This window comes from Lepisosteus oculatus, chromosome 1 (assembly GCF_040954835.1).
Source record: "Lepisosteus oculatus isolate fLepOcu1 chromosome 1, fLepOcu1.hap2, whole genome shotgun sequence".
Lineage (NCBI taxonomy): Eukaryota > Metazoa > Chordata > Actinopteri > Semionotiformes > Lepisosteidae > Lepisosteus > Lepisosteus oculatus.
The window spans coordinates 45,982,609-46,009,031 of record NC_090696.1 but is presented as its reverse complement, the minus strand read 5'-3'; the positions used below and the strand labels follow the sequence as shown (position 1 = coordinate 46,009,031).

The 26,423-nt window shown below is 36.1% G+C and overlaps 1 protein-coding gene across 3 annotated transcripts in view; it reads right to left on the bottom strand.

The window, feature by feature from the left end:
* The window catches only part of rbpjb (recombination signal binding protein for immunoglobulin kappa J region b), an 81,154-nt gene extending 66,769 nt beyond the window's left edge, over positions 1–14,385 (bottom strand). Inside the window, exon 1 of one of the 3 annotated variants that reach the window (XM_069190473.1) lies at positions 14,163–14,385. In XM_069190473.1, coding sequence (XP_069046574.1) covers positions 14,163–14,182 — 20 coding nt within the window. In that variant the 5' untranslated portion in view covers positions 14,183–14,385. The remainder of the gene's footprint in view (positions 1–14,162) is intronic. The other 2 variants (XM_015344963.2, XM_006629652.3) reach the window with 2 other exon arrangements.
* Positions 14,386–26,423: the final 12,038 nt, after the last annotated feature.

Genomic DNA, 26,423 nt, shown 5'->3' with positions numbered 1-26,423 from the left:
CATCATACATCATATAAAAAAGAAATAACAAAATGCAAGATCATTGGATCCTCCCTCCCTTACATTTCTGTCACCTATCACAAATGCTGCTTACACAGGGCCTCCAGTATATAGAAGTATATAGAAAAAGTAGCAATAATTCTATTTTCACATGCCAGAAAAATGGTTATAAATGTAAGAATGCACTTTCAGCAATCCCTCGAGCCAAACATGCCGTCAATCCTTTATATTTCTTAAGTTTTTTTTTATAAAATATTCCTTTATATTTTATTACAGTTTCCAAATGTTAACTTGTCACTTTTTTCTGCTCCGTAGAGGACATATGAAAATATTGCAAATGTCCTTGGTAATTTCACACGATTTTCTCTTCTAGTTTATAGACTGCTACACATTCAGTCATAAATATCCAAACATTTCCAAAAAGAGGAACAACTGGTAGCACGCATCAACATTTCTTAACCGCTTTTTCCACTCGCTGGAATGATTGCATGCGACACAGTGATGATACACCTTGCAAGATTTGCCTCAGCTGTAGCTGCAATAAACTATCTGATCTTGATACAACACTGAATCAAAGCTGCAGAAGTCATGGCTCATTAAGAAGTGTCCATCTCATGCTTGAGCAAATGGTAAAAATTCCATACTGTTTAGTACACTCCGAAAACCTGACACAGCTGCAAATAAATTATTTTCATTTTTTGGAATAGCCTAGTCAAAACAAATGTAATCACCAGTTTATTTGGTATATAAAATGTTTTTAATGTTTCATCTCCACCACTCATATTACTGTTATTACATCACCAGGATAAGCCAAGACTGCTACTATTTAAGCATTTCTTTCTTAGAATCATTTCTTGAGAGTACTGTGTGGCAAATCTTGAGAAAAACTTGGAACATTTGCAATTTCCACAACCCACTGCAATTCAAACCATGATTTTCATGTTTTGGAAGCTAAAATTGTAGCCTCTTGTACAAAGAATGTCATCCTACTGAAAACTATATTAAGTGTGATTATCTATTCTCAACGTTTATCCCCATAGAAACCATTATCTTTTAACTATCTCCTTTAGTACCACGTAAAATAAAAATTAAAAAAATTTGAATAAATCAACTGAAAATGAGACTGGCTTCAGCAAGTCTTTCTTCTGACTCCAGGAGGGGATTTACAGAAAAAGCTTAGAGATGACTGACTAGTTCTGTATTCTTTATCACTCATTTGCAATTTTAAACATCACTCTTTTCAATGAAAATGTATTTGGCTGTACTAATCATTTAATTATTTATTACGGATATTTCTTGAATGGTATTGATAGACATTTCATGATTAAAACACTTTTCAGTGACTTAATCCTCACAAGCAAACAAAATTGTTTTAAACAAATGTTTGTCTAAAAAGGAAGTTGTAAGATTGGCAAAATTAGATTATTAGATTATTTTTCTCAAACACCTGTTCCAAACTGACATGGTTTAATAACTTAATGTCAGAAAATAAGGAACAAATAAATAGTCCAGAAAGAAAGCTGTAAGTAACCCTTTTTATGTGGATCTTACAGTTGAATTTGGAATGGCAGTATGATATCTGCCTAAAGAAACATAATCAAGCTTCTCCCACAGGACATTTGCTCAATGAGACTTTAACACAACACATACAATTTATTCTCTTCTGTACTTTCCATAACCAGATTCCACAAACTTCCCTTTTATAAACGATGATTTAAAGCAACCTTAAAAAGAATTAGTCACAAAATGTCACAACTTCATATTTCCTGATCCAAGCCAGCAACTTCCAACTTTCAATTTTGGTCTAAACAGTAACATGATAAAAGATTATCAAGAAGAAAACAAAAGTTTTCTCAGAGACTTAATCAGTTGAAATGAATTAGAATCTTATTAGTTTCTGAAATATGTTAAGAAAAAGATTCCATTTTAAAATAATATTTTATTTTTTTTAAATGTAAGGTTTTCTATTTCTACTTTAACCGAGAACTCATACAAAATATATATTTTCTAATTAAAATGCTTAAGATTACTTTATAATCTTAATAATATTATATTAAGCAATGGTCTTCTGCTAAAGTATGTGTTTGTCAAAAAGGCTAGTGGCCAAGAAAATAAAACTTTCCTTGGTTAATGGCTTAATGGCAATCACCTTGAATTCACAGTGAAAACATCCCTGATCTACTAGATGATAATGAAGCCCAGGCTTGTCACTATGTTAAGATATCCATAAGTTATTCACAATCTTAAATGTCAGCATCATTACTACCTTAAAAGACATGTCTAAGCAATGAAAAGTCAAATAAGATAAATCTGTGAAGTGATACAAAAAATGTAAGGCGCATCGGTTAAAGGAGGTATATGAACAGACTACCACTAAAATGAAACTGCAGATCTTAATGTAAACCTAACTTCTTCCTCAAAGTGCATATTATCTCTTGCAAAACCACTGTGCATTACTTTTCATTTCAGGCAAACAAAACTCGACACAGATCAGAGGAAATGACAATGACATGATATCACTTAAAACAGTCACTGCTACATTTAATATAATAGAACTTCAAGTAAGTCCAGTTAAGAAGTATTAAATGTTTATCCTTAACCTTAAGGTCCAACAATGTCACATGAGGGATCAAACTAAAATGTGAATAGTATTTTGGGCATTTGATTAAAAAGGTTTGAGCTTTATTATGACCACTTGGGGTACTGTCCAAGATGAACAAGTAATTAATATATATAGAATCAAAACTGACTTTTAATCAAATTCTAACCTGTTTAGTACAAAAGTACTTAGAACTAAAAGCAACAGCAACATTTTAATACAGTGAAAGCACACTGTAGTAAGCTGTTGTACCAAACCACCAGCATTTGTAGGAGGTCATGGAGATCAGCCAACCAGACGTGTAGCGGAGCATGAATAACATCTTCAACACATAAAGAATTAATCTGTTTTTGTTTGACGCATCTGATGAATACATACATTTTTAACAGATTTTTGTTATTCCATGAGGGGGGATAAAGTTTTACGGGAATTGCTCACAGCAAGTGGATGCTGATATGAATGTGGATTTCAACTGGCAATGGCTGTGTTTATGAGGCATAGTGGGCTCTTGGCTGCACAAGCACTATTAAGCAAAAGTCCTTTTAGTTTTACTCAAAACTGACAAGACATCACAAACAGGAGAGTACAGAAAAACTGACTTATCTCCCTGAAATAGCAGATTAAAAATGATTATTAGTTATAACATGGCTATTTTAAAGGATGACAAACAGATTTTAGAATTCAAAAAGAAGAAATAAAGAAAAATGACACATCTATGCCTGTTTTCCATTAAACAAATGAACTTCAACACAAGAAAATGTAATGCTAAGAATTAACCACTCTAAAATGTACACCGTTTTTGTCACTGAAAAGATATATAATAAGATTTGAGAAAATATGTATCCTGGTGATCAAATGAATCCTTTCTTCACAATTAAATAATATAGGCCCCATTTTCTAGCCACGTAAAACCAGAAGACAAAGCTTTAAGAGTCTTTAAACATTTCTTTCATTTTTCATTCGAATCTCACTGGTGATATAACATTTACATGTTGTACAACATAGAACATCTAATTTGAACAGAATTAATTCTGGGATTTACCAACAGGACAAAAAAAAGTAAAAAAGAAAAGCATCAGACACACTTCCTCATACTTCTGTTTTGGCCAAACTTGATGCTGATAAGACACTTGACAGTGCGACAGCTAAGGTCACACACAAAAATGAGCACAATAAACACATTAATGGAAAATGTTCAAAGCAAACTAGGTTGTTTAGATTCTGGAAATTCTGAAACTCTCCATGCAGGGAATAGGGATACTGTTGCATCATGGCAGTAATGAACTCTGCTGTGGTTCGCACTGAAATTGTGTCATGGGATATTGAATCCTGACAAGCTGCTGCTATCTCTGTGGTTGTCTGAGGGAGCTGCAACATGACTTTTTAAGGGCTTCAGTTACATTTTTGCATTCAGGAGAGACTCCAGAAACACACACTCAGAGTAAATGGAGGGGTTCAAAATCTAGGGGGAGGAACAGATACAAAATACAAGACTGTTGGTAATATTTCTTCCTCATACGATTGCATCAGTAGAGATGTTGGTAGAAGAAAATATAGAACATATGCCTAAACATAATCAACATCACCCCTGGATACGAATTCTGATACATTTATCACGATGGCTAAATGTAATATTCTTTCCAATTCTAAAGTAATGCTCCATTTTGCCCCTGGTATGACTGTCCAGTGCAACACTACAGAATAACAAAACTATGGTGGCAGAACTAGGTACCATAGTGCCTCAGGTTAAAGTCAGCTGAAGCTATGAAAATTCATTTTCTTTACATTGTTTTGTTGTGTTAAACATTTGTTAATATCTTGTATTAGTCAAAATACACTCTAAAATATTAATTTGACAATTCAACCTTAAACTAAGTAAAAATAAAACCGTTGTGTTACTAAATGAGAAGTAACCACTGCCAAGACCAGTGGAGGTGAGATGATACAAAGAGACAGATATTGATACAAAATAGAAGGGAACAGAAATCAGTATTTTAATGAATAAGTATTTTAATGAATATGTTTAGAGTAAGCCTGTTATGTATGAAAAGAAAGATATACTGTAGTCTTTAGCTAATTGTTTTATAGCATTTAAAGCTATCTGGTTGTCTCCAAAAACAATAACTCCCTGAACTGAAGAATCTGCATTAAAGGCTTAAGGCTACAATAATAGCAAAAATGCTACTTTTGTTACCCCAAGTTCTACTACTTATTTTTATTCTGGTTATGATATTATTTCTGTTTGTTTGGCTCTGCTAAAATCAAACCTCTCCAATCCTGAAAGGATGTTCATCGGGTTTGTCAAACTGTGGTTATTTAATAAAGCTGGAAATCACATTACAGTCTATTCTCATAAGTGATTACATGTTGACAAGTGACAGCTGAAATGGAGATGACCACTAACATTCCTTTCATGGATAATTTATTCAATTGTGGATTACTTTAGAATCACAGACAGACATTTTATATTTGGATTTTTATAAGATACAAATATTTTCCTTAAATATTTATTGTTAATTTCTCTGTAGTATTAAAAATGAAACAACAAATAATATACAATTTATTAGAAACTATTTGGTTTGGCATCAGCATTTACACACTATATAACATTATAAATTAAGATAAAGACTGGTATCAATCAAGACAGTATGGCATACCTAGAAATACAATCATTAGGGGTAATGGTAAAAAAGAGCATATGTTGTTAATCTGAACCAGATCTTTGTATTTTTATGGATACCATACTAAATATAACACTGGAAGAATGAAATGGAAAAAATCTGTTTTTAAAATGCAGTTAATAGTGTATCTGATGCAATGTAACTTAATTCAATCAAACATCATACCACATGGTTTATGCTACCTGCATGAAACATAATACAAACTTCCTCTTATGGAATAATGAGCATGACAGCACTAAATGTAATAAATTTTAAAACAAACTTTTTGATCTGTGCATTTAATACTGTTTATGCAAAACCAGTCTGAGCGATCAAAAAAATATTTAACTGCCATACACGCAGTCAGCACAAGATGCCAAACTGTAATTTAATTACGGTCTTAAATGTTCACAATTTTATGATTTCACCGCATGTAAAACTAAATGGGAAAAAAAAAACAAAGGTTAAGAAGGTTTCCCTAATTTTACTGTTCACCTTGTTAGCTAAAGATTTTCAGGAATGTAAATAATCTTGTAGTTTTGAGTCACAAGAAAAGGAAAATGAGTAATTCAAAAGAGTAAATTGGAAAGTGAAAAAAATGAGCAACAGACAAACGGCACAACAAAAACTGCAGACATGCTGCTCTACCACACCTGTTGAGGAAATTAATTATTAATTTCATTAAGATACCTTTAAATGTCACAAAGACTTTCAATTTATCACCTGGTTAAAGATCACTGCAAACACTTTGGCATGTTGTGTGGTTGTGTATAAAATGTTGCCCAAAACCACACAATGCCCCAAGATTACAACACACAGCATACTCTGCCCTGCTGACACCATAAAGGATTTGAAAGCACTTCAGCTATCAACTTGACTTTTGGTTTGTACCAGCTTTATCGAGGTCCATCTGCTGGTCCTGAAGAACACTCACAGGTTGTGAAGCGATGCAGGAGGACTTTGCTCAATGATTCTGGTCCATCTTCCGATTTTAAGAAGTAGTTACTGGACAAAAGCAGCACAATGCCACAGTGGTTAACACTGCTACCTTGCAGCACTGGGGTCCTGGGTTCAATTTCAGACCTGAGATGCTATCCGTGTGGAGTTTGTATGTTCTCCTCTGATCATGGGGGTCCTGGTTTGCTGGTGCCCTGGTGTGAATGTGTGTGTCTGTGTGTGCCCTGCAATGGCCTTGCATCCAGTCCAGGATGTACCCTGCCTTGCACCCGATGCTTGCCGAGATAGACTACAACTCCCCTACAAACCTTAATTGGTTAGAAAATGGATGAATGGATTATTAGACAACAAAAAAAGCATGCACGTTCCCTTTTGATACTAGGTCGGTAAATTATTGTCATTCAATATTAATACATCAATTTTGGAATCACTGTGAAAATTTCAATTTCATCTGATTTGATTTGCAAAAAAAAATACATTAACCAATGATTCGATTTCATTTACTACAATAACAATCTACAGTCTCATGCATACATTTATTTTTCTGTTGGTATCCATTAAATTCAGAAGAGCAAATTTCAAGTCTAAATGACCGTTATTTAAAAAAGTGCTAAATGTGCTGAAACATACCTATTAATTAGTAAGCCAAACGTTTCCGTTCAAAAGCAGCTTAAGTTATTTCAAACGGGACCAGTTCTCTGCAACTACAGGAAAAACTTCTATTTTATCAAGTACGTTTCATGCAACATTTTCTCAAGGCAGTGTACAACAAAACAAGACACTGGAACACACAAATTAAAGCAGCAAATTAAACAGTGCTGGCCAAGATCTGATATGGGCTTGGGCATCATCCCACCAGCTTGAAACAAGGGCACAGCAACCTCAGCAAAAATAAAGGGTAGATATATAGGAGATTTCATTCAAGCCTTCAAAGATCACCATAAGCATTTTAAATCAGAATCTGAAATCCACAGCGGTCCAGTGTAAAACAGGTAATATGCTCTTGTATTTTAGTTTTGGTTAAATCTGAACAGCTAAACTTTGAAATGAAAGAACAGGTTTTCATTAACCAGCAAGCACCCACATATCTTTTTTTCTTGCATAAGGGAGAGATGTATTTGAATACACACAGCTCAAGTCAGAATTGACTCCAAAATTCCTTACATAAGTTCATGGCCTGATTCCAGGACCATCAATAGCCAAACTACAGTTGACATTTTCAGAGCTGATACAGACCGGCAATCAATCTATCTTTGGTCTTGTCAGAGTTCAGATGCAAAGGTTTTGTTGCATCAATTTTTAACATCATCAAAGCAGTGTGGCAAGGCATCAAGAGCTTGTCTAATGAGAGGTTTTGTGCAAATGTGGGTGTCATCAGCACAAAAATGAAAGCTGGTGCCAATGAAGAAACTGACCAAATGGTAACAGAAGAACTGAACAAAAAGGACAAAGTGTCCTGAATGACATTACAAACTTTTTCTGACAGACATAATGATCACTCTATTGTTGGACCAAACCCACAGATTATTTTCTATCAGTCAGTACTCCCCATAAAACCAAACACCCCTCCCTAATCCATATTGTGAAAGCATGATCAATAGTGCCAAAGTTAGCACTAAGGGCCAAGGGTTTGCAAAAATTTATCTAAAGAGAAATGCACTTAACCTGAGAGCACATAAATTATTCTCAGAAGTGGGATCACAAGATACAATCTAATAGCAGACGTTATCACTTTTGGATGGAAAAAGATAAGAACTTGCATACGACAAGAGACTTTTTCTAGAGTCTATAACAGTATTAACAAGTATAAAGAAATGTTAAGAATAATGATTATAATAACACTGACAGTCAATCAGTGAATGGCTTTTTAAATTTTCATTGTACATTTTGAAGATTTAAGAAGTGCAGTACATACGGAAACACAATGCACACAGACAGAAACATAAATACAAACTTAGCCACTGTTTTTAATGATTCATATATTACAACTTGGGCAGACCTCATACTTCACTCAAACACTGATATCCTAAAAGGAACTCGGAACAATTCACTCTCAGTCACTAATACACCCTTCAGCTTTTTATACATCTTTCTTCTTTTGTGTTTTTGGCTTATGCTCCAGTTGTACATCTTCATCACTGCTGCTGGAGCTGGGTGAAGACAGCTTCAGCATTTTTTCTTCTCTGCTGTGTTTTCAACACATCCAACAGGCGATCAACCTGAAGGATGACTTGATTTGATTATAGATGAAAATGACAGATCTAATCCAGACTGCAAAGTTCTTTGGTTTGTCTTCTCCGGCACTAAAAATAACAGCTCTTAGAAAGGACTACCGGGTTTACTGTACCAAGATAAGTTGGCAGTGCACATAAAACATATTTTTAGCACTCCTGCGCAGGCAGGTGTTTAGAACTGAATTTAGCTTCAGTTATATACAAATTAAACTTTTTTAAGCTGTTTATAAGCAAATGTAATGTTTCTGATGTAGCTGGGAATATCAAGTCACCTGTTTTTGCTGTTCACACTTAAAAAAGTATTCTTCCTTGAAACCCAACCATGCATACTACAGTCACACTGGCACTATCAAATGGTAGCTTTCAACAATGTACTCTGAAGGAACCTGTTTGTGTTTAAGATCTTCCAATGCTGCTTTTGGTATTATGGTTGCCTCCCAAGCAACCTGCATTTGCAACAGGCACAAAGGAAAAATACATCCTGAATGGGACGCCAGTCCATCACAGAGTACACACAGATACAGACGCACCCACATGCCAGGGCCAATTTTCTCAAACTAGCATCTGCCAGTTAACCTACCAGTATGTCTATGGACTGTGGAATGAAACAGGAGCACCCAGAGGAAACCCATCCAAACACAGGGAAAACATAAAAACTCTATGCAGACAGCAACCCAGGTTTGGAACTGAACCCGGGGCCCAAGTGCTGCAAGGCAGCATGCTACCCATTACGTCGACCCCAGCCCCTATACTACTAACCTTAAAATTCTTAGTAAGTGAAATGTGGTTTATTCTGCACTGTACTCAGAAACCAGTTATATATCTAGAAGCTGCTAGTCATGTCAAAGCGCCAATGCACATGCAAAAAGTCCTTCGATAAAAGATAATTTGCAGTAACAATAACATGGGGAAAATAATACCTACAAATGTGACCTTTGGCTTTGTTTTTTCTGTACTTCTCACCAACCCTAGGAATCTAGCCCCTCCATATAAAACTCAGAAAGCAAAAAATAAGGTATATTACCATTAATTATTAATTAAATTATTAGACTGTCAAACTAACAAATAAGCTGTGTATTATCGCTTTACCAGGGAATTATTTAATCAATTAGTTTGAAAATGTGATGACCAGTATTACATATAAAGCACTCTTCAGGCCAATATTTATAAAACACTAAATACTAATTGAAAGCCACTTAAACTGTTACTTAGTAAACATGAAGATTAATCAGTTTATCATCCAGATGAGGGAAACTAACTGTTTACAAGAAAATAAAATAAAATTAAATTAAATTAATTTAAAGAAAACAGAACATTTACATTTACCTGAACTGGCAAAAACAATTCAATTCAATTTCCTTCCCTTTTGGACATGAGTCATACTTAGAGAAATTAGATGCTAAAAACCAAAATAGATATATATGTCATATGCTCCATCCTCAGTGCTAACCCAATGGCATTTAAGGAGTTTCAGCAAATTACAAAAAGCTGCTGATTTTGAAAACACAGCAACATTCAACGTCCCTTTCATGCCAGGAGATGTACTACCATTAAATGACCAGTTAATGGAGAGTCAATGGTAACAAATTTGTCTTTAGTTTAGATCTGAATAAGGAGACAACAGGGGCCTGCCCTGACGGTGACAGGTTAGAGAGTTTAAGAATGGAGCTTGCTCAGACACACAGATACTGCATACAGAGATACTCTGATATTATGTCTGTGAATCACCAACTTAAAAAATACCTTTAGGCAAGGGTAGGTTGTATTGCAAAAGCACTGAATTATATATTCATACAACTGCTGAGGTTTCAACAATTGTACAGGAAAACTTTCCATAGGTAGCAGAACGTTTTGATCACAGAGAAGTTCTGAAAAGTCAGGGTTTCAGTCTGGTTCTCACTCCTGAGTGCAGAATAATAATGGAATTGAAAGACTTCGGGGGATACTGAGAGCCTTGTGGTCGTCTTAATTTTTTAAATGGTCCTTTTAAGGACATGACAGAAGCCAGAGAAAAGAAGTCTGATTCATTGTGCACCTATGATTTTAGATGCAACACATACATTGTTAATTATTAAATTACATATATGCAAAACATTCTCAACATTTCTTCTCAAAACAGCTTTGCATTCTTCATGACAATCTTATTGTTTGGCTCTTTTTATCAATTTAGAATTTGCATTACATTGACATAAATCATAATCCTGGTGGCCTCACTAAGATATATCTTTAAAAAATAAGCATAAGGATATTTCCTCCACATCCAACATGGTTACAAAAATAGGCAACTACTAACAAAATGCAAAATAATACAAGATGTTCTCCTTGTAATGTCTTGCAGCATACACAATACAATGAATAAAGAAACTATTTTTAAGTTAGAATGAAACAACAAGTGACCTGAATTGTGTATCACTGTTTATTTAAGTTGTTAAGGCATCAGAAAAGGGACGGTTTCTATATGAGCTGGAGGATTCCTCCGGTAAAAACACTGTGCTACTTGCTGCCGATAAAAAGAACACGCCACAGAAAACACTGTACAGAGAAAATATAAAAAACAACAAAAACTGCTAAGCACACCTTCAAAATAAATCAAGCAGGTAGCTGCGTCAGCATGCGTAGGCTGCAAAGAAACAAGTAAACATTTATATCATGCTGAAAAGAGGAGTAAAGGAAAGAACATTTCGGCTGTGGAGCCTTCTACACCCGAAGAAAGCTCCACAGCCGAAACGTTGTTTCCTTTACATCTCTTTTCAGCATGGAATAAACCTTTAACTTGTTCCTTTAAAAATAAATGCCCCCTACTTTTCCCATTAACACTTTACCAGATGAATACCGTTTTGTCTTTCTGGCAGTGGTCACAATTTGAAAATGTCATACATCTCATCCAATCTGGATCCCGTTTTATTTTCTTAATCAAAACAACTTATTAGGATAGCAGGAGGGAAATAATTTACAAGAAAACTTAACATTTAGAGAATCTGTGATTCCACAATGGGGGAGAAAATTAAAATCTAGCAATGTTAAAGCCACACCAATTTCGAGCCTCCAGAAACAACTGTACACAGTACAAACGTATGTCACAGCTGTTTCCTGTTTAGGATTTTTTAAGGAGACACTTGAAAAATGCAACTAAACGATTTTTCTAAATTTCCACCGGTAACACTTTTCACCAGTTTTGATAAAAACATAAACCTATTATTCATGTTTCAACACTTTTAATGTTTTGTGCTTTTACTTCTTTATCATTGTACCATTAACTAGATTAATCAAAATACTAAAGCTGAGGCAACCCTTCAATCTGTAAAACGTTTAATACTTCGTATTGTTCAATTACTATGAATAATGAAAATGACATCAACTCTATCTTTGCAAAGGTTTTAAGCAAAGACAGTCTTGTCCGAGCAAATAACATCCTGTTACCCTCCAGTGACTCAATGAAACTACAGTAGGTGCATCACACACAATAAATACTGCTATTACTTGAGCTGTTGTTTGCATAAGTAGTTACACATCAGTTTAAAAACTTTACTCATATTCTCACTGAGCTGCAATATATTCTACAGCACTGTGAAAACGTACCTTTCATAAAACCAGTTGTTTAATCTACACTTTCAGAAAAGAATTCAGAAAAAAAAGAAAAGAATTGGACATATCAAACTTAAAAAAAATAAGCCAAATCAAATGATTTTTAAAACTGAGCAAATGCATGAAGTTATGCTGTGAGACATTTCCTCAATCTGCTACCACTTTGCACAACTTGCTTGATGCAGATACCATAAAAACACATTCTAACCTGGACATGAGAAATGGTTGCATTTATCCTCAAAAGACCACAACTTTCAGAACTGTGATGTCTCCTTTGTTTCACCTGCCCAATATCCAGTCAAACATGACAACAGTGCCATTGGTTCTCATCACTTGTGCCCAGATGCCACGCAGCCGTAAAGGCCTCAGAATATGGGCATATCTAAAAGGGATTTGTAAACTGAATCGTATTCCCAACTCCAACTGCAGCCAATCCATATAATATTATTACAAAAGTTGGGTAGTCTTTTGTAAATATAAACGTTATTGATTTAAAATGAAAACCTCAATTCTAAAATATACACTAATGAAAAGTAAACCGATATGGCTTTGATACCAGACTATGTAAATAAAAAATCAAACCGTATTAAACGTACACTATGATATGTATTACCGCCTAAACAATGCTTGCGCATCAATAATAGCTTGTTATGCCAACAATACTACGGTAGAAGTGCTCTAACAGTACAGATGTGAATCGGTAAGATAATACTGTTGACACTGATCTCGGGAAGAACCGTCAGGATGCGAATCGGGCCCCTTATGGCAAGTTTTCTCTAAAACCACCAAATACTGTCTGGACAGGTGGCCAGACAGCTTGCCCACTTGTACACAGCCAGCAGCAATACGATCACACCCTCCCAAGGTAATGACTTGTTTCCCAGACTAAAATATTGATATCAAACATTTTTGTCTTAAGCGCAAAGTAAGAGAGCTCGTGTCATGGAGATTTATATGGATCATATTTTTGAGAAAACGGAAATAACGCTCTCAGACTTCTAAAACCAGAGATTAGTTTGGTTTCTGCATATGTGCAGAAGTATACGTTCTGCTTCTTTAAAATATATAAAGTACTCAGTCATTATAAATTAAATGGTACCCTGGATTAGAATAAATCGGTCCGTCTGCATTTCATAAATCCTAAATCGTTGATCGCCGTAACTGATGGTTCAATAAACCACGTTCACTAACTTCAGAACATTGTCAATAAAGTGAACCACAAAGATGCAATCAGCAATATGCTGTAACTGGCACCACCGGGGACGCCGGAACAAAGCAAATTGTGAAGAAACGTATTTAAAAGAAAGCGTTGAGCAAACCATAGCTCCATTAAAACATTAAATTGAAATGTTTTAATGCAACTACCACATTCTTTCGTGCTCATCTTCTGCCTCGTATGTCCTGAGTTGCACTCCGCATTTGCGTTGGTTCAGCTGCATCGCGCAGCAGGAAAGATGTGATTGGAAACAAGGCAAGGTGCTGCCCTCATAAACAACACTTAAAATGAACACTCGAGCACTCGCAGTTCAAAAACTGCGATCCCGAAACACGATTTGCGGGATTATTGTCAAAGACGGTGAGGAACGGCCGCAACACGCAAACAAAAAAACAGCCGAAGTTTAAAAAAAACACAAACGAGAGTTGAAAATGGGCTCAGATATTGCAAGCTTCACAAAACAATGCAGCAGAATTCAGGGAAAAATGCATCGTGGATTTAAGTTACAACTCGCTGACTGCCTAGCAATGGGGAGGGGAAAACGCTGAAAATATTTTCTGCTTTTCGATCCATTGATTGTACTCGTGGAGCTACCGGGTTTTCCAAAGAAGAAAAAGATCCTCAGTGCAGCCTGAACTCCAGTTAGAAGCACAGGGCTCGATCAGTACAAAGCCCCACAACACGGCGGTGCAGCAACAGTCAGTAGAAAGGAGTGTGGAGTAGTGGGAGAATACACACAATACATTTTGAAAGAAGAGGGAAAGACCAAGACCCATTATAAACAAAAACAGGCTGGAGAGCAGAGGGGCTGCTCGTCGGGCTGGGCTCCGGCAAAAACACCTAATTTAACTCCAATTAGTTAATTCCACTTTAACTCTTGTACCACCATCAGCTCTGAATCTCAGACTTACCCTGTCACAACAGGCGCCATCTTCCACAAACTCTCACCCAAACTCCAACACTCGCGAGATCCCCGCTCTCGCCTGACGGGCCGCCGAGACAACAGCCGAGGAGTGGAGAGGAAGGAGCCAGAGGGAGAGAGAGAAAGGGGGCGGGTGAGGAAGAGAGGGAGGGAGGAGAGAGAAAGAAGAGAGAGTGAAAAGAAAAGGGCAGACGCCACAACAACAGGCGTGGGAAACTTCAGAAACGTCGCGAGATTAGGAAAACTCTCATAATAGACAATAATGGAGGGGAACCCATCCCATCGCGAGATCTCGCTTGTGTCTGAGCCGCTTGCTTGTTTTATGGTACTGTGATTGTATTCCCACGTGTTTACAGGGCGATAAATTATAGCCGTCAGCGGGATGGGTTTCCACGAAATGTCACACAATGCCGTGAAAATGTTGTATTTTCCCAGGCCCACATAATGTTACACCGCATGAAATTATACTATCTATATTAATACACATATTAGTAATACATTTAATGTCGTTATCATCATCTGTATTATTAACGATTATCACGATTATCATCATCCCTTCCTTCTAGTGTGTCCTGGAGTTTGGTTATTTAATAGTGTCTTTTAAATGCTTTATAATAAAGTCTTAATAATTTCAACCTTTTTGTAAATCTAAAAAAACTGACTTTAGAATGTATAAAAACCTTACTGAATATCAAAACAGAATAATTCAAGGGAACTCTATATTTGAGGTAAACTACACATTAAAAAGTAAAAGAAGGAAAAAATGTCCCTTTATAGCGATAAATTATTATTTTCTACTCCTTAGCAGCTCTTTAGAGAGTCACTTTTTGGCAGTATACTGTCCTTGTCACTACAGTAGGATTAGGACACACAGTCCACAGGCTGAAGACTACCTACTGGTCCCACTAACACTTCTTTCAGCAGCAACCTTAGCTTTCCTAGGTCTCCCATCCAGGTACTGGCCATGCTCACACCTCCCTAACTTCATTGGTTACCAGTTGTGAGTTGCAGGGTGAAATGCCTGCTGGCTAAATAAATTAAATTATCACAGGATCTTATCAGCATTACAACATAAGGTGTTCTTTTGCACAGGAATACTTTCTTTACAAGATTGTTGTAAAATTCCACGTTTGACCCATGATATGAATGGTTGTTTAGTTTTTAGACTGATTAATATGTTCAACTATAAAATCTACAATGTTTCTAAAATGACTTTTTAGTAAATACCTCCATCAGTACACTTGGTCCACTTCTCCTTCAAACCGTTCATATCAGCAAAGCAGAACTCTTAAGGCTAACACCTTAGCAATCATCTAAAGACAGATCAGAGGTATAGGATCATCTTTTACAGCTTGCATGTACAAATACAGCTTGAGCAACACCGGCCTTGAACACAGTTGCATTGACATGACTCATCAGAGCTCTGGTCAACATTCCCCTTCTGCATCCATCCAATCTAATGTGGTTTTCTAACCACATTATCCAATACAGGGTCACGGGGGAGCTAAAGCCTATCTAGATGCTAGTCCATTGCACAGCAAACAAATATGCACGCAACTCCCATTCTCCTTTGGTCAATTTGTTTAAGCAAATGTGTAAAATGCATCCATAATTTGTGTGGCATACATTAGATCTTGTAAAATATACAAACTATACCAAGATGGGGTGGAGCAGTGGCTTTGTGGCTAAGGATCTGCACTTGTGGCTGGAGAGTTGCAGGTTCAAATCCCACAGCCAGCAGAGAAATCTTACTCTGTTGGGCCCCTGAGCAAGGCCCTTAACCCCAGCTGCTCCAGGGGTGCCATATAAATGGCTAACCCTGTGCTCTGACCCCAAACTGCTCTCTCCCTGCCTGTGTATCTCATGGAGAGCAAGCTGGGGCATGTGAAAACACAAAATTCCTAATGCAAGAAATTGTATAAGATAAGTGATCTTATCTTAGATGGTACATTAATATGAGACTTATCAAAAATCGTAGAAGCAGTGAATGGAATACAGTAAGGTTATGACAAAACTGCAGACTGGACAAATTCCTGATAGATGACATTTAAAGGGGAAATGCAACACTATTTTCAGGGTTAGAAAGAATCAGCATCGATGTGTTCATTTCAAACCACTATAAAAGTAAAATGTACACAGTAACTAATAAAACCTCCAGTTTACATCACAAAATAGACAAAAGTTTCAAGTATATGCAGCACTATTTTCTGTGATTCAGAACAAGGCAATAAAGCTACCAGTGTGGACTTATCATTTTGTAAACAAGCAGGTTTGTGAATACATCCCTTTTTATCCAATAGAAATACTGCTTTCGATTTGAAGACAGTTTTCCTGACAAATCCTGACAGATCACATTGGAACACTTCTGCGGTGAAATGTCGGCTGCACAACCTGTATTTATTTGCTTGTGCATCACATTACATTAGTGACTCGAGAGCAGTAAGGGCTGCATTAAGTCGCAATTCATGTGACATAGTATTTTCACAAAGTTAATGATTTTTTGCTGAATTTGAAATGTGTATTTTTTTCTATAATGTCAATTATTTTATTTTGTTACTGAGATTTAATAACCAGTTGGAGAAATTGGGACTGCAGTTTCCCTTTAATGGAAACATGTGCAGAGTAGTAAGATTGACTGGCGTTCCATCTAGGGTGTATCCCACCTTCTGAGTGTTACTTGCCAGGTTAGGTTCTGGCTCCCCCATGACCCTGTAATGATTAAAATAAAATATAGTCGGATGTGCAGAGCATTTCATGCAGGTAAAAAAATTGTAGGTACAAAATGGCAAATAATTAACTGGAAGAAACTACATGTGAAAAATATTGATCAATTCACAGTGGTTAAGTGAAATGAGCTTACCGCTCTTCTACATATATTGGTTCACAAATTTTCAGAGGGGTTATTATTGGATATCCCTAATTTCTAATTTGTACGATAATGAAAATGAACTATTTCCTACATTATATCTAATATACCCTGAAATATGCAACAATTAAAATTTAAGTCCATACTTCAGCAATACTTTAACTTTTGAGAAAGGAGCCTTATTTTACATTTTATGAATGGAATGCAAGCCACAGTCAATAACTGTAGAACCAGGTTATGGTTTTGCAATTAACAGTGACTCAGTTAAAACTAAGGAAATGCATGGGATGATAGTGCAAATCAAATCAATCAGAAAAGACAGAGCTTTGAGACGCAGATATGATTGGGAGAGGTGATAGTACTAAAAAAAAACTTTGCTAAGATGGAAAAACTATGAAAAAGGGATAAGACCAAACACCAAACCATTCTCAAAATATAGAAGATAAGAGTTATTGGGACATGAATAAATATCTGAAATTTTTAAGATCATTAGAAAGGTTACAAAAGAGAGGGGCTGTTCAGCCCCTGCAGTTTCATTGATTGCAAGCAAATAATCCATCAAAGCATCTCATCCATCTGCATCCTGGAAGATCTTTGTGCATTTTTTTTTTATATTTCAGTGGGCCGTTTCATCAGACCTTAATATTGATTGAATTTATTGGAATTAACTTATAAAGAAAGTGACAAAGAACAGTGTTACCAACATAAAGGTACTCTGTGTAATGATAAGTACTAAATTAACACAGTACTCAGAATTAAACTGCATGACCTAATTGCTAGCAAGATCTTCTTTTGACAAATTAAATTTTCTGTAAAATATTTTATAGTTTTTCCCATTTTGAGTTACATTTCAGTAGGATGATAAAAGTGTCCCTATAATTTTGAGTATGGGTGTATCATAATCCTGCACAGTATAACACGTTTTTATAAATGTGAGTTTTTTTTTTGTTCATGAGTCAACAGACTGTATTTTAACGTCAAAGAAAACAAGGTTCTTGGGCGGTGCAGCTTGACTCATCTTTCACCTCCATTTTATCATGCTAATAGGCAGTTGACTGAGGGGTGTGGTATGCATACAACATCCTTTACTGATCTATTTGAGGAGGAATAGATAACAACTTGGGTCTCAGGTGAGCAGTGTCTGCTATTAAAAAGTCCCAGACACGTGCCAAAATCAGAACATCTTTCAACTGTACTGGGTGAAATGGAGAGAAACCTCAATAGATCTGGCAGTCCAGTTGATCTCCTGTCACAGCCTGAGATAAAGAGACTGAGAAAATTTAATTTTCAGATAATTAAAATTAGGCCTATAAATTGAGAACAATTTGTCTTAATTCAGAAGAATTAATGGTCTGGCTGGGAAATTAAATAATGATATTAGGTCATTGTTTTAAGTATCTGTGAATATTTGCTGATTGTTTTTGCTTTGCTTTCAGCTCCTCTTTTGCTCTTCAAAAACCTTTAATTTCCCTAAACAAACCTGGATGCATCCTTAAGGCTGAGATTAAATCTGTAATCTTTAATCTTAATAATCTTTGCTTATTTTATGCAATGAAATAACCAATACAATCTTAAAAGCTGGATAAGTCTTTGTATTCCTAAAAGCAGGAAATATTGTTTCTTAGTGTAAAAAAAATCTAAGATTGTTATATTTGAATCACTAGAAGTTGTTCTAACGTTTAAAGGTTGTCTTAAATTACTTTTTGGAAGCAACGTGGGAGTGGATGCCATACAGGTTGCAAGTGAGAGGACAAAATACCATGTTAGCCCTGCCTAGAGCAATTCTAATCTGTGCTAGGACTCATAATAGCACTATCTTATTTAAAAATTGTCATTTTTAAAAATCCTTCATGAAGCTTAGTCTCTTGTTTTCATATATCTGATACTAAATCATTTAAAAAATAATATTAAGTATTATTTTCGAGCGACTATACATTCATACGTAAAACAAATATAAGAACAAATGGGCAATATTATTAGTAGACAAAAAAACACAACACATTAGTACTGGAAACAACAGCTTTTGTTGCATTATTCGCTATTTCATGAAAATTAATTATACATCGATTCCCGACGAGCGTTTTGTTCAACACAGACTAGCGGTGAATCGCCCGGTGCATTGCAGGATACACACATTTGCAGGACAATTACTGTAAGAGACGCCAGTCATCCTAGACAGCATCTCTAAACTGTGTGAAGAAGCTGGGTGGGCTGGCGAGAACTCACACGGCTACAGGGTGAACATGTAAATTCCTCACAGAAGACGCCCCGGAACCCAGAACCCTATCCGCCACGCCACCTTACTGTCCGACTGTTTTATATATTGAAGTAGCATCTTTAACCTTCCAGTAAGTTAATTTTTACAGACTACTCGAAAACCTTTGCCCAATGGCGTATTGCAAACTTGCAAACTGTGCCATTCACTTCTGCACATGGGTTTTAGAAAACGTGGAGCGCTACATGTCCCTACTGTGTACTAAACGGTACAGTAAAATAAGAGATTTTCACTGTATTATGAAAAACGCAAATAATACAGTAGGTTGTGTGCTGACTGGCAAACTAAAATACAGCAAAGTGCGAAAGTGTTCAAGACTCGCACAATGGTGCCTGTTATCAGAATGATAACGTATATCCAAAGAACTTTCTATTATTATTATTAGTTGTGATGATGGTATCATAACTGCATTCAGTTTTTATGGATTCACTGATCTGTTTAAGAAAGTAATAATTTAATTTAAATCCATATGTGTGCTTGTTAATAACCCATAATGAAACAGATGTTTTCCAGTTTTAAGTTAGGTGAGACTTAATAATGGTTGCAGAATTCACTGGTAATATAGAACAAGACGAACAGCAGGGGTGACTGCATATCTTTAGAAATGCGAATAGAGGTAGAAGTCTGTAAGCGTTCTGAGACCCTGATTTTACACCTGGATAAAACTTGGATTTGAGTTTGTTCCATCGCAGTTCCTATTAACACTTCGCATATGGGAAAATCCTGCGTTTTCAGAAACCTTCAGCTATGTATTTGAGAGAGAGTATACAGTATGGATTGAATGTATGGGTATTAGATTTTCTGTAGTTAAATATGTAACCACAGAAAAGTAATGTCTCAAGAAAATTGGATTTCTGATTTGTTTTCCTTTCGTGCTACCGAGTTGTTTCATGAAACATAGAAAGCAACAATGCTGCATTTAATTTCGGAAAATTTAAAAACGTTTTATATTTTTACATCTTTAAATAATTTCCTTGAGTCATTCTTAATTGAAGCTGTTAAAATAACATCACAGCATCCACTTGTTTTAACAGATGTCTAAATAACATAGAAAGGGAAAATCTGCAGTTGTAATGAATTATTAAACTGTTAACGGGGAAGCTGTTATCTTGCCCAACAATAACTTTGGTCATGCCTTTCTTTAATTTTTATTAGAAAATTTTAAATTGCTGCAACACTTGGCTGGGTAAAAGAAAACAAAACGAAATGGAGAATGTTTCATTGTTATCGTGTCCTACTAATGTTTTTTTCTGTTATGTTATACATTTCTGGCAGTTCATAGGTAACATTCTTGTATCATAATCTTACACTTTCTGTTAGCCTTTGCAAACAGCTCTGTTGTAGTCATCGCTGTGTAAATAAACCACTCATAAACTGTCATACTGTACATACAGTCATAGTGAAAGAAGAGAGGCTGTAGTTTACAGAAGATGCTTATGGGTTGTGTTCCTTCCCAAGGTTGATTTACAGTTCTTGTCTTTATGACTAACGGGGTTCCTCTCATTTCCTTAGAAAAAAAGGGGAACCAGTTAGCTGCTAAAGTACTGTAAATGTGGTTTATTTTTATTCATGGATGGACAATGGGGGCAAATGCAAGCTGGAGATAGGATCCTTACTAAAACACAAATAGAATGTCACATTAAGGGATCTGATTCTGCTGCATAAATAATTGTATTATTTGTTCACAGTTCCGCTAGAGAACTAGGACTTATTTTATGTAAGTGCAAAATGGGTCTTACCTTCTGTCTAATGTGGAAATATAGATATAGTATAATGTGGAGTAATGAAAATGATCTGTTGTACCTATGAATGCAAAGTGTGTACTGTCTAAATGAATTAGCATTGACCTGGGCATAAATAAGTGGAGAATACAAAATTATGCCACAGGAGTCTTCCATACTGCTTTAAATGATAAAGTAATTAATATCTCTAATTATCCCATTTCTGGTAACACCAGAATAAGACAAGGGTCATGTCTTAGTGTTTTTTACCATCAGGGCTAAATAAGGGGAAAAAGAATGCCATTTGTAAAATATTCTAACCTTTAAGTGTTTTTGAATAATCTTCAGTTTTCTGAAAAAAAAAACTTTAAATTTTCTCAAAAAGCTCCTGAACTTTGTTAAAGAAATTTTGAATATTGCCAAATGAACTAGTGTCATGCTAGACAAACAGCAATATTTGTAACTGCTATTTATAATTTTAGCAGCACTGAAAATATGACATCATGGAGTGTCGAAAATATAGAGTACGTATGTATCTCACATTTGTTCTTAGTGACTCAATTGTGCTTGTCCCTGTCCCTGTCTGAGCAGAATTAATTATATAAAAGTACCTAAGTAAAGCTACTTAAACTAAATAACTGAGACAAACATGAATGAATCTGCAGAATAACACATCTCACATATCCTCATTTTGCACCTGTGACAAGTGCAGCTCTCCCTGAGCCTGTCAGATTTGATCCTGGTTGCCTATGGGCTCTGTGCATGCACAGCACCTCTCTCGGGACAGCTGATAACTCTGACATCACTTCTGTTACTCACTCATTTGCTGTTTTATTTTTCAGACCTTTCTGCCCTGCACATGGGTATGAAATTTGTCAATGCCACATCATCCCTGTCTGGTAAGCAGAGAATGTTTCTAATCCTCCAAACAATTTTCACTATTTAACAATGAATTAGAACTCTTTAGACCACACAATCTATGTTCACAATTTAGATAGAACATATTGAGATAGCACTGCTAGGAATTCATGCCAGTACACCTACTGTATACTGTACATCTCTGAAGACAACACGATTTTCACTTTTTAAACACCCTTCAACAATAGACCACGTTGCTGACAAAAATATATTTGAGGTGCAGGTGTTTGCTAGATATTGTTGTCTACATAGTTCTGCTGTTTCCTTCCTTAAAGGTACCAGTTCACATATGCATAAATTTCTACAGCCAGGATGAAGCCAACAAACCACAAAGGATTTCATGTAGAATTAGAACTAATCAGCCCTTCCAGAGATGATGGCCTATAGTCCGCTCTAATCTTTATTTCTGGAGAACAAGTCTACATCTGACTTTACTTCTGAAGTTTAAAGAATAACCTATTGTACGGCTAATGTATGTGATAGAAAGGGATTTACATTTTTAATCTGTCAATTTGAGCTTCCAGTGGTGTGATACAGTACATGTGATTTGTGTGTGCAGTTGGAATTTCTAAACTGCTTAAGAGTGAAGGTGGTCTTTTGGAGTCTCCCTGTAACACTATGCTTAAAAGTAATTTTGAAGACAGATACATTTTCACATTTATAATATTTTCAAACTTTCAGTCTGTAACAATATTTTTTTAAATGTGGCATAGGATATGGAAAAGCTCTTGTTAGATAAGATCACTTCTTTAGCCATATACAGTTTCTTGCATTAGGAATTTGTCTTTTCGCATACCCCATTTTGCTCTCCATGAGACACACAGACAGGAGAGAAGTTTGGGATCAGAGCGCAAGGTCAGCCATTTATACGGCACCCCTGGAGCAGCTGGGGCTAATGGCCTTGCTGAGGGGCACATAGGAGTAGGATTCCTCTGCCGGCTGTGGGATTTGAACCAGCAAGCCACAGGCGCAGATCCTTAGCTACAGAGCCACTGCTCCACAGTGTAAGGTATTAAAATGTAGATCTGCTGCCCTGCCTTGTCCCTGAAGCTTGCTGGGACAGGGCCTGACTCTCTCACGACCCTGAATTGGAAGAAGCAGTTAGAACATGGATAGATTATTTCTGCTGAGTTGTCATTTGGCCCAATAATGTTCTGTGGATGACTTTCATTACAGTATCTTGATGAACATATTAATTTCTGAACTGCTAGTCAGTCATTTTTCTTATGGTACACCTGTGAATTTCACATAGCTGTGATGATTACTAATACAATTCTCCACGCAATATAAAAGGACATCTCATAAAGTTGTATCTTCTGTGAAGGATTAATTGTGTGCCTAAGATCATTAGAAGGGCCAAATGACTTCCTCCCACTTCTGATTTATCTAATCCATTTGGTTGTTAGCAACTAGTTAATTTGAGGATTTTACCAAGGATTTCTTTTTAAGAAATGGTTGGTTATCAGCCCTTTGTGCAAAAAATTCCTAATAAACCTCTTCCGCAGTTTCAGCTTCTTACTTCTGGATTGTGTTTTCCTGTTGATTCTTAAAAAGTCCATATGCTTGGTTTTGTCAGTGAATACTTGAATCAGGTCCTGCTCCCCTCCTAGAGTCTAGTCTCTGTTCAAGACTAGAAACATTTAGTTCTTTAAGCCTGTCAGTGCAGGACATTCCTTTAAGCCCAAGAATATATCTGGTTGCACTTCTTTGGATTGACTCCAGAGCAGTTATATCTTTTTTGTAAAGAGTAAAACAGCAAGAATTTGTTGTGTTGTGTAAAGATCTTACGGATCTTTATCCTATATTAAACATAAACCTGTATTTTTTTTAATTGCTTTGGTTTAGTTAATCGAATATTAGAATACATTATAAAAACCTGTGCATTAACATAATAAATGTAATTATTGCAATATCTTTATATTAGGTGAACAAATAATGTTTGTATTACATTGACAATTTGGTCTTTATTTTACTAAATATTCCATTGCATCTGTTTGGTGATGATGTTTTGCTTTCATTTCAAGCCTTTATTTCCCAAATGTAGTCATCTATTATGAAATTCTTAAGTGAGATATCCTTAAAATGCTTTAACCTCAGTATTTCCTTTCACCTTATTTGAAGTGACTATCACCTGGTACAATCTCATTGTATGGATGGTTATGGTATTTATTATCAATTATGAGAAGTTGCCTTGTACCAAGTCACAATGTCACAAAGATGACCAATTGCAATTATTGCCCTCACAGTGAATGTAATTGTTAACTATGACGAAACACACTACTTTTCTGGGGTCGTGGTGCAAGGTATGTAGATATTATCTTGCATTACATGTTTTTTACCTTAAAATGCAAGTCTTCTATAACAGCTGGACAGAATGTTAGATATGGTTTTCATTAAACACGAGTGTATTCAAATGTATTAATTGTGTGTGTTTTCATCATTCCAAGATGGCCAACATCCATCCATTTCCTAAACTGCTTTGTCCAGTTGTTGATTAATCCAGAGTCTAAGAGGGGATACAAGGGCAGGATACACCCTGATGGGACCCCAGTCAATTGCAGGTCACATACTGTACAGACACTAACACACACACTCACTCCAGGGCTAATTTTACCGAAGTCAGTTAACCTACCACCATGTCTCTGGACTGTACGAGGGGACTGGAGCACCCAGAGAAAATCCACTGAACACAGGGAGAACAAAAAACCTCTACACAGATACCACCCCTGGAATTGAACCCAGGGTGCCATCTTACCACTTTATCACCATGGACCAATCAAAATCTAACTGCAGTAAATTTCATGAAACATGAGATATTTGTAAAGACCTGTTCAGACCTGTTCCTGTTCCTGAGTGAAAATGGTGTTATTGGGTTGTAAGCAAAGGTTACCTTATTGGATTTTGCATGATCATATAATTATTTTCAAAGAAAAATGGATGGGTCACACGATGTAGTGGCCACACTGTACAGCATAAAACCCTGAAAATGACAGATCCTCAGGAACCTTTTGTCTGATTAATAAGAATTTTTAAATAAATGTTAACTTTGTACTGGAATCTATAAATGCTAATGCTAAGGAAAAGTTACCATAAGTGAAGAGACCAAGCAAATTTAGTCTATGGTGAATTCACGCATATTGCACATTTTATGTACAGTAAACTTTTGCAGACTAGTGAAACCAAGCAGTAGAAGCCTAGTGGAAATATTCTGCTGAAGAGAGGGAGTTGATTAATTAATGGTTTTAAACTACCTCACATTTGGTCATTTCAGTACAACTGTTGACCACTTTAAGTAGAAGTTTAGAATTGTGACCATTGTTTGGGGAAATTTGAGGTTGCGGATGTTGAGTAGATTTAATCAACAAAGATGATAACTATTAAGCAATCAAAAAACTTATTTTAAAAAAGTTGATATGTGAATTAAAGTATTCAGATTGTTCCTCCCTTTTTTAAATACATATTTTTGTAAAATAAGATATTAATTTTAGAAAAATATGTATGCTTCAGTTTGTTAACCTGAATGCTCAAACTGAAGATGGTAATACGAGTTGCAGTAAAGGACAGCAAAAACTAAAGAAAAAAAATAATATTGAAGCAGTCATTTGGCAGGGAGACAGCTAGAAAGTCGGTCCTTCTTCTTTTTTTTTCCTTTACAAGTTTGGTTTGGGAATAGCCTTGTCTGTAAATTTAAAAGGGCATTAAAAACTTCTTCTTTGTAATTCACTGTATCGGATCTCAGTCAGTCATGCTACAATATGTAGATACTTAACTAATCAGAGCCACAAACTCAAAAGTTGGTGGAAACATCTTTGGCAGCAATTACAAGTGCAAATTGTAACTGCTGTATACAACTTTGCATACCAGCTTGGTGCAAGTTTTGCCCTTTCTTCGTGACACATTTATTCAAGCTCTCTCAAGTTGGTTTTCAAATCTTTCCAATTCTGTCCACAAATTCTCCATTGGATTCAGGACAGCACTTTGACTAGGCCACACAAAGACATTCACTTTCTTATTAAGCCATTCCAGTGTAGCTTTGGTTTTGTGCTTTGGATCTGCTGAAAGGTCAGTCTCACCCCAGTTTTAAGTCTTTAGCAGGCCAAAATCTGTATTTGCTAGAACCTTGCTCTATCCCTTTCTCCTTCAGCCCTGACAAGCCATTCCCTGCTAAGGAGAAACATCCCAAGAGCATGATGCTTCCCCCATCTTGTTCTTTTGTAGGGGTAGGGTTGCCTTGGAGATGTGCTGTGTTGGGTCTGTACCAAATGCAACATTTGGGATTTAGACCAAAAATCTGTGCTTGTCCGACCACTACATCTTTTACAGTTTTTTGCAGGGATGCAGGATATGAAAAGGCCGTTTTCCACTATACAACAGAGCTCAGAACTGTTTATTCAGTTTGGTGGAATGGATAGTCAGAGCAGCGTCTGGGTAGTACAATGCCCAGGGATATAAGACAGTAGCAATATTATC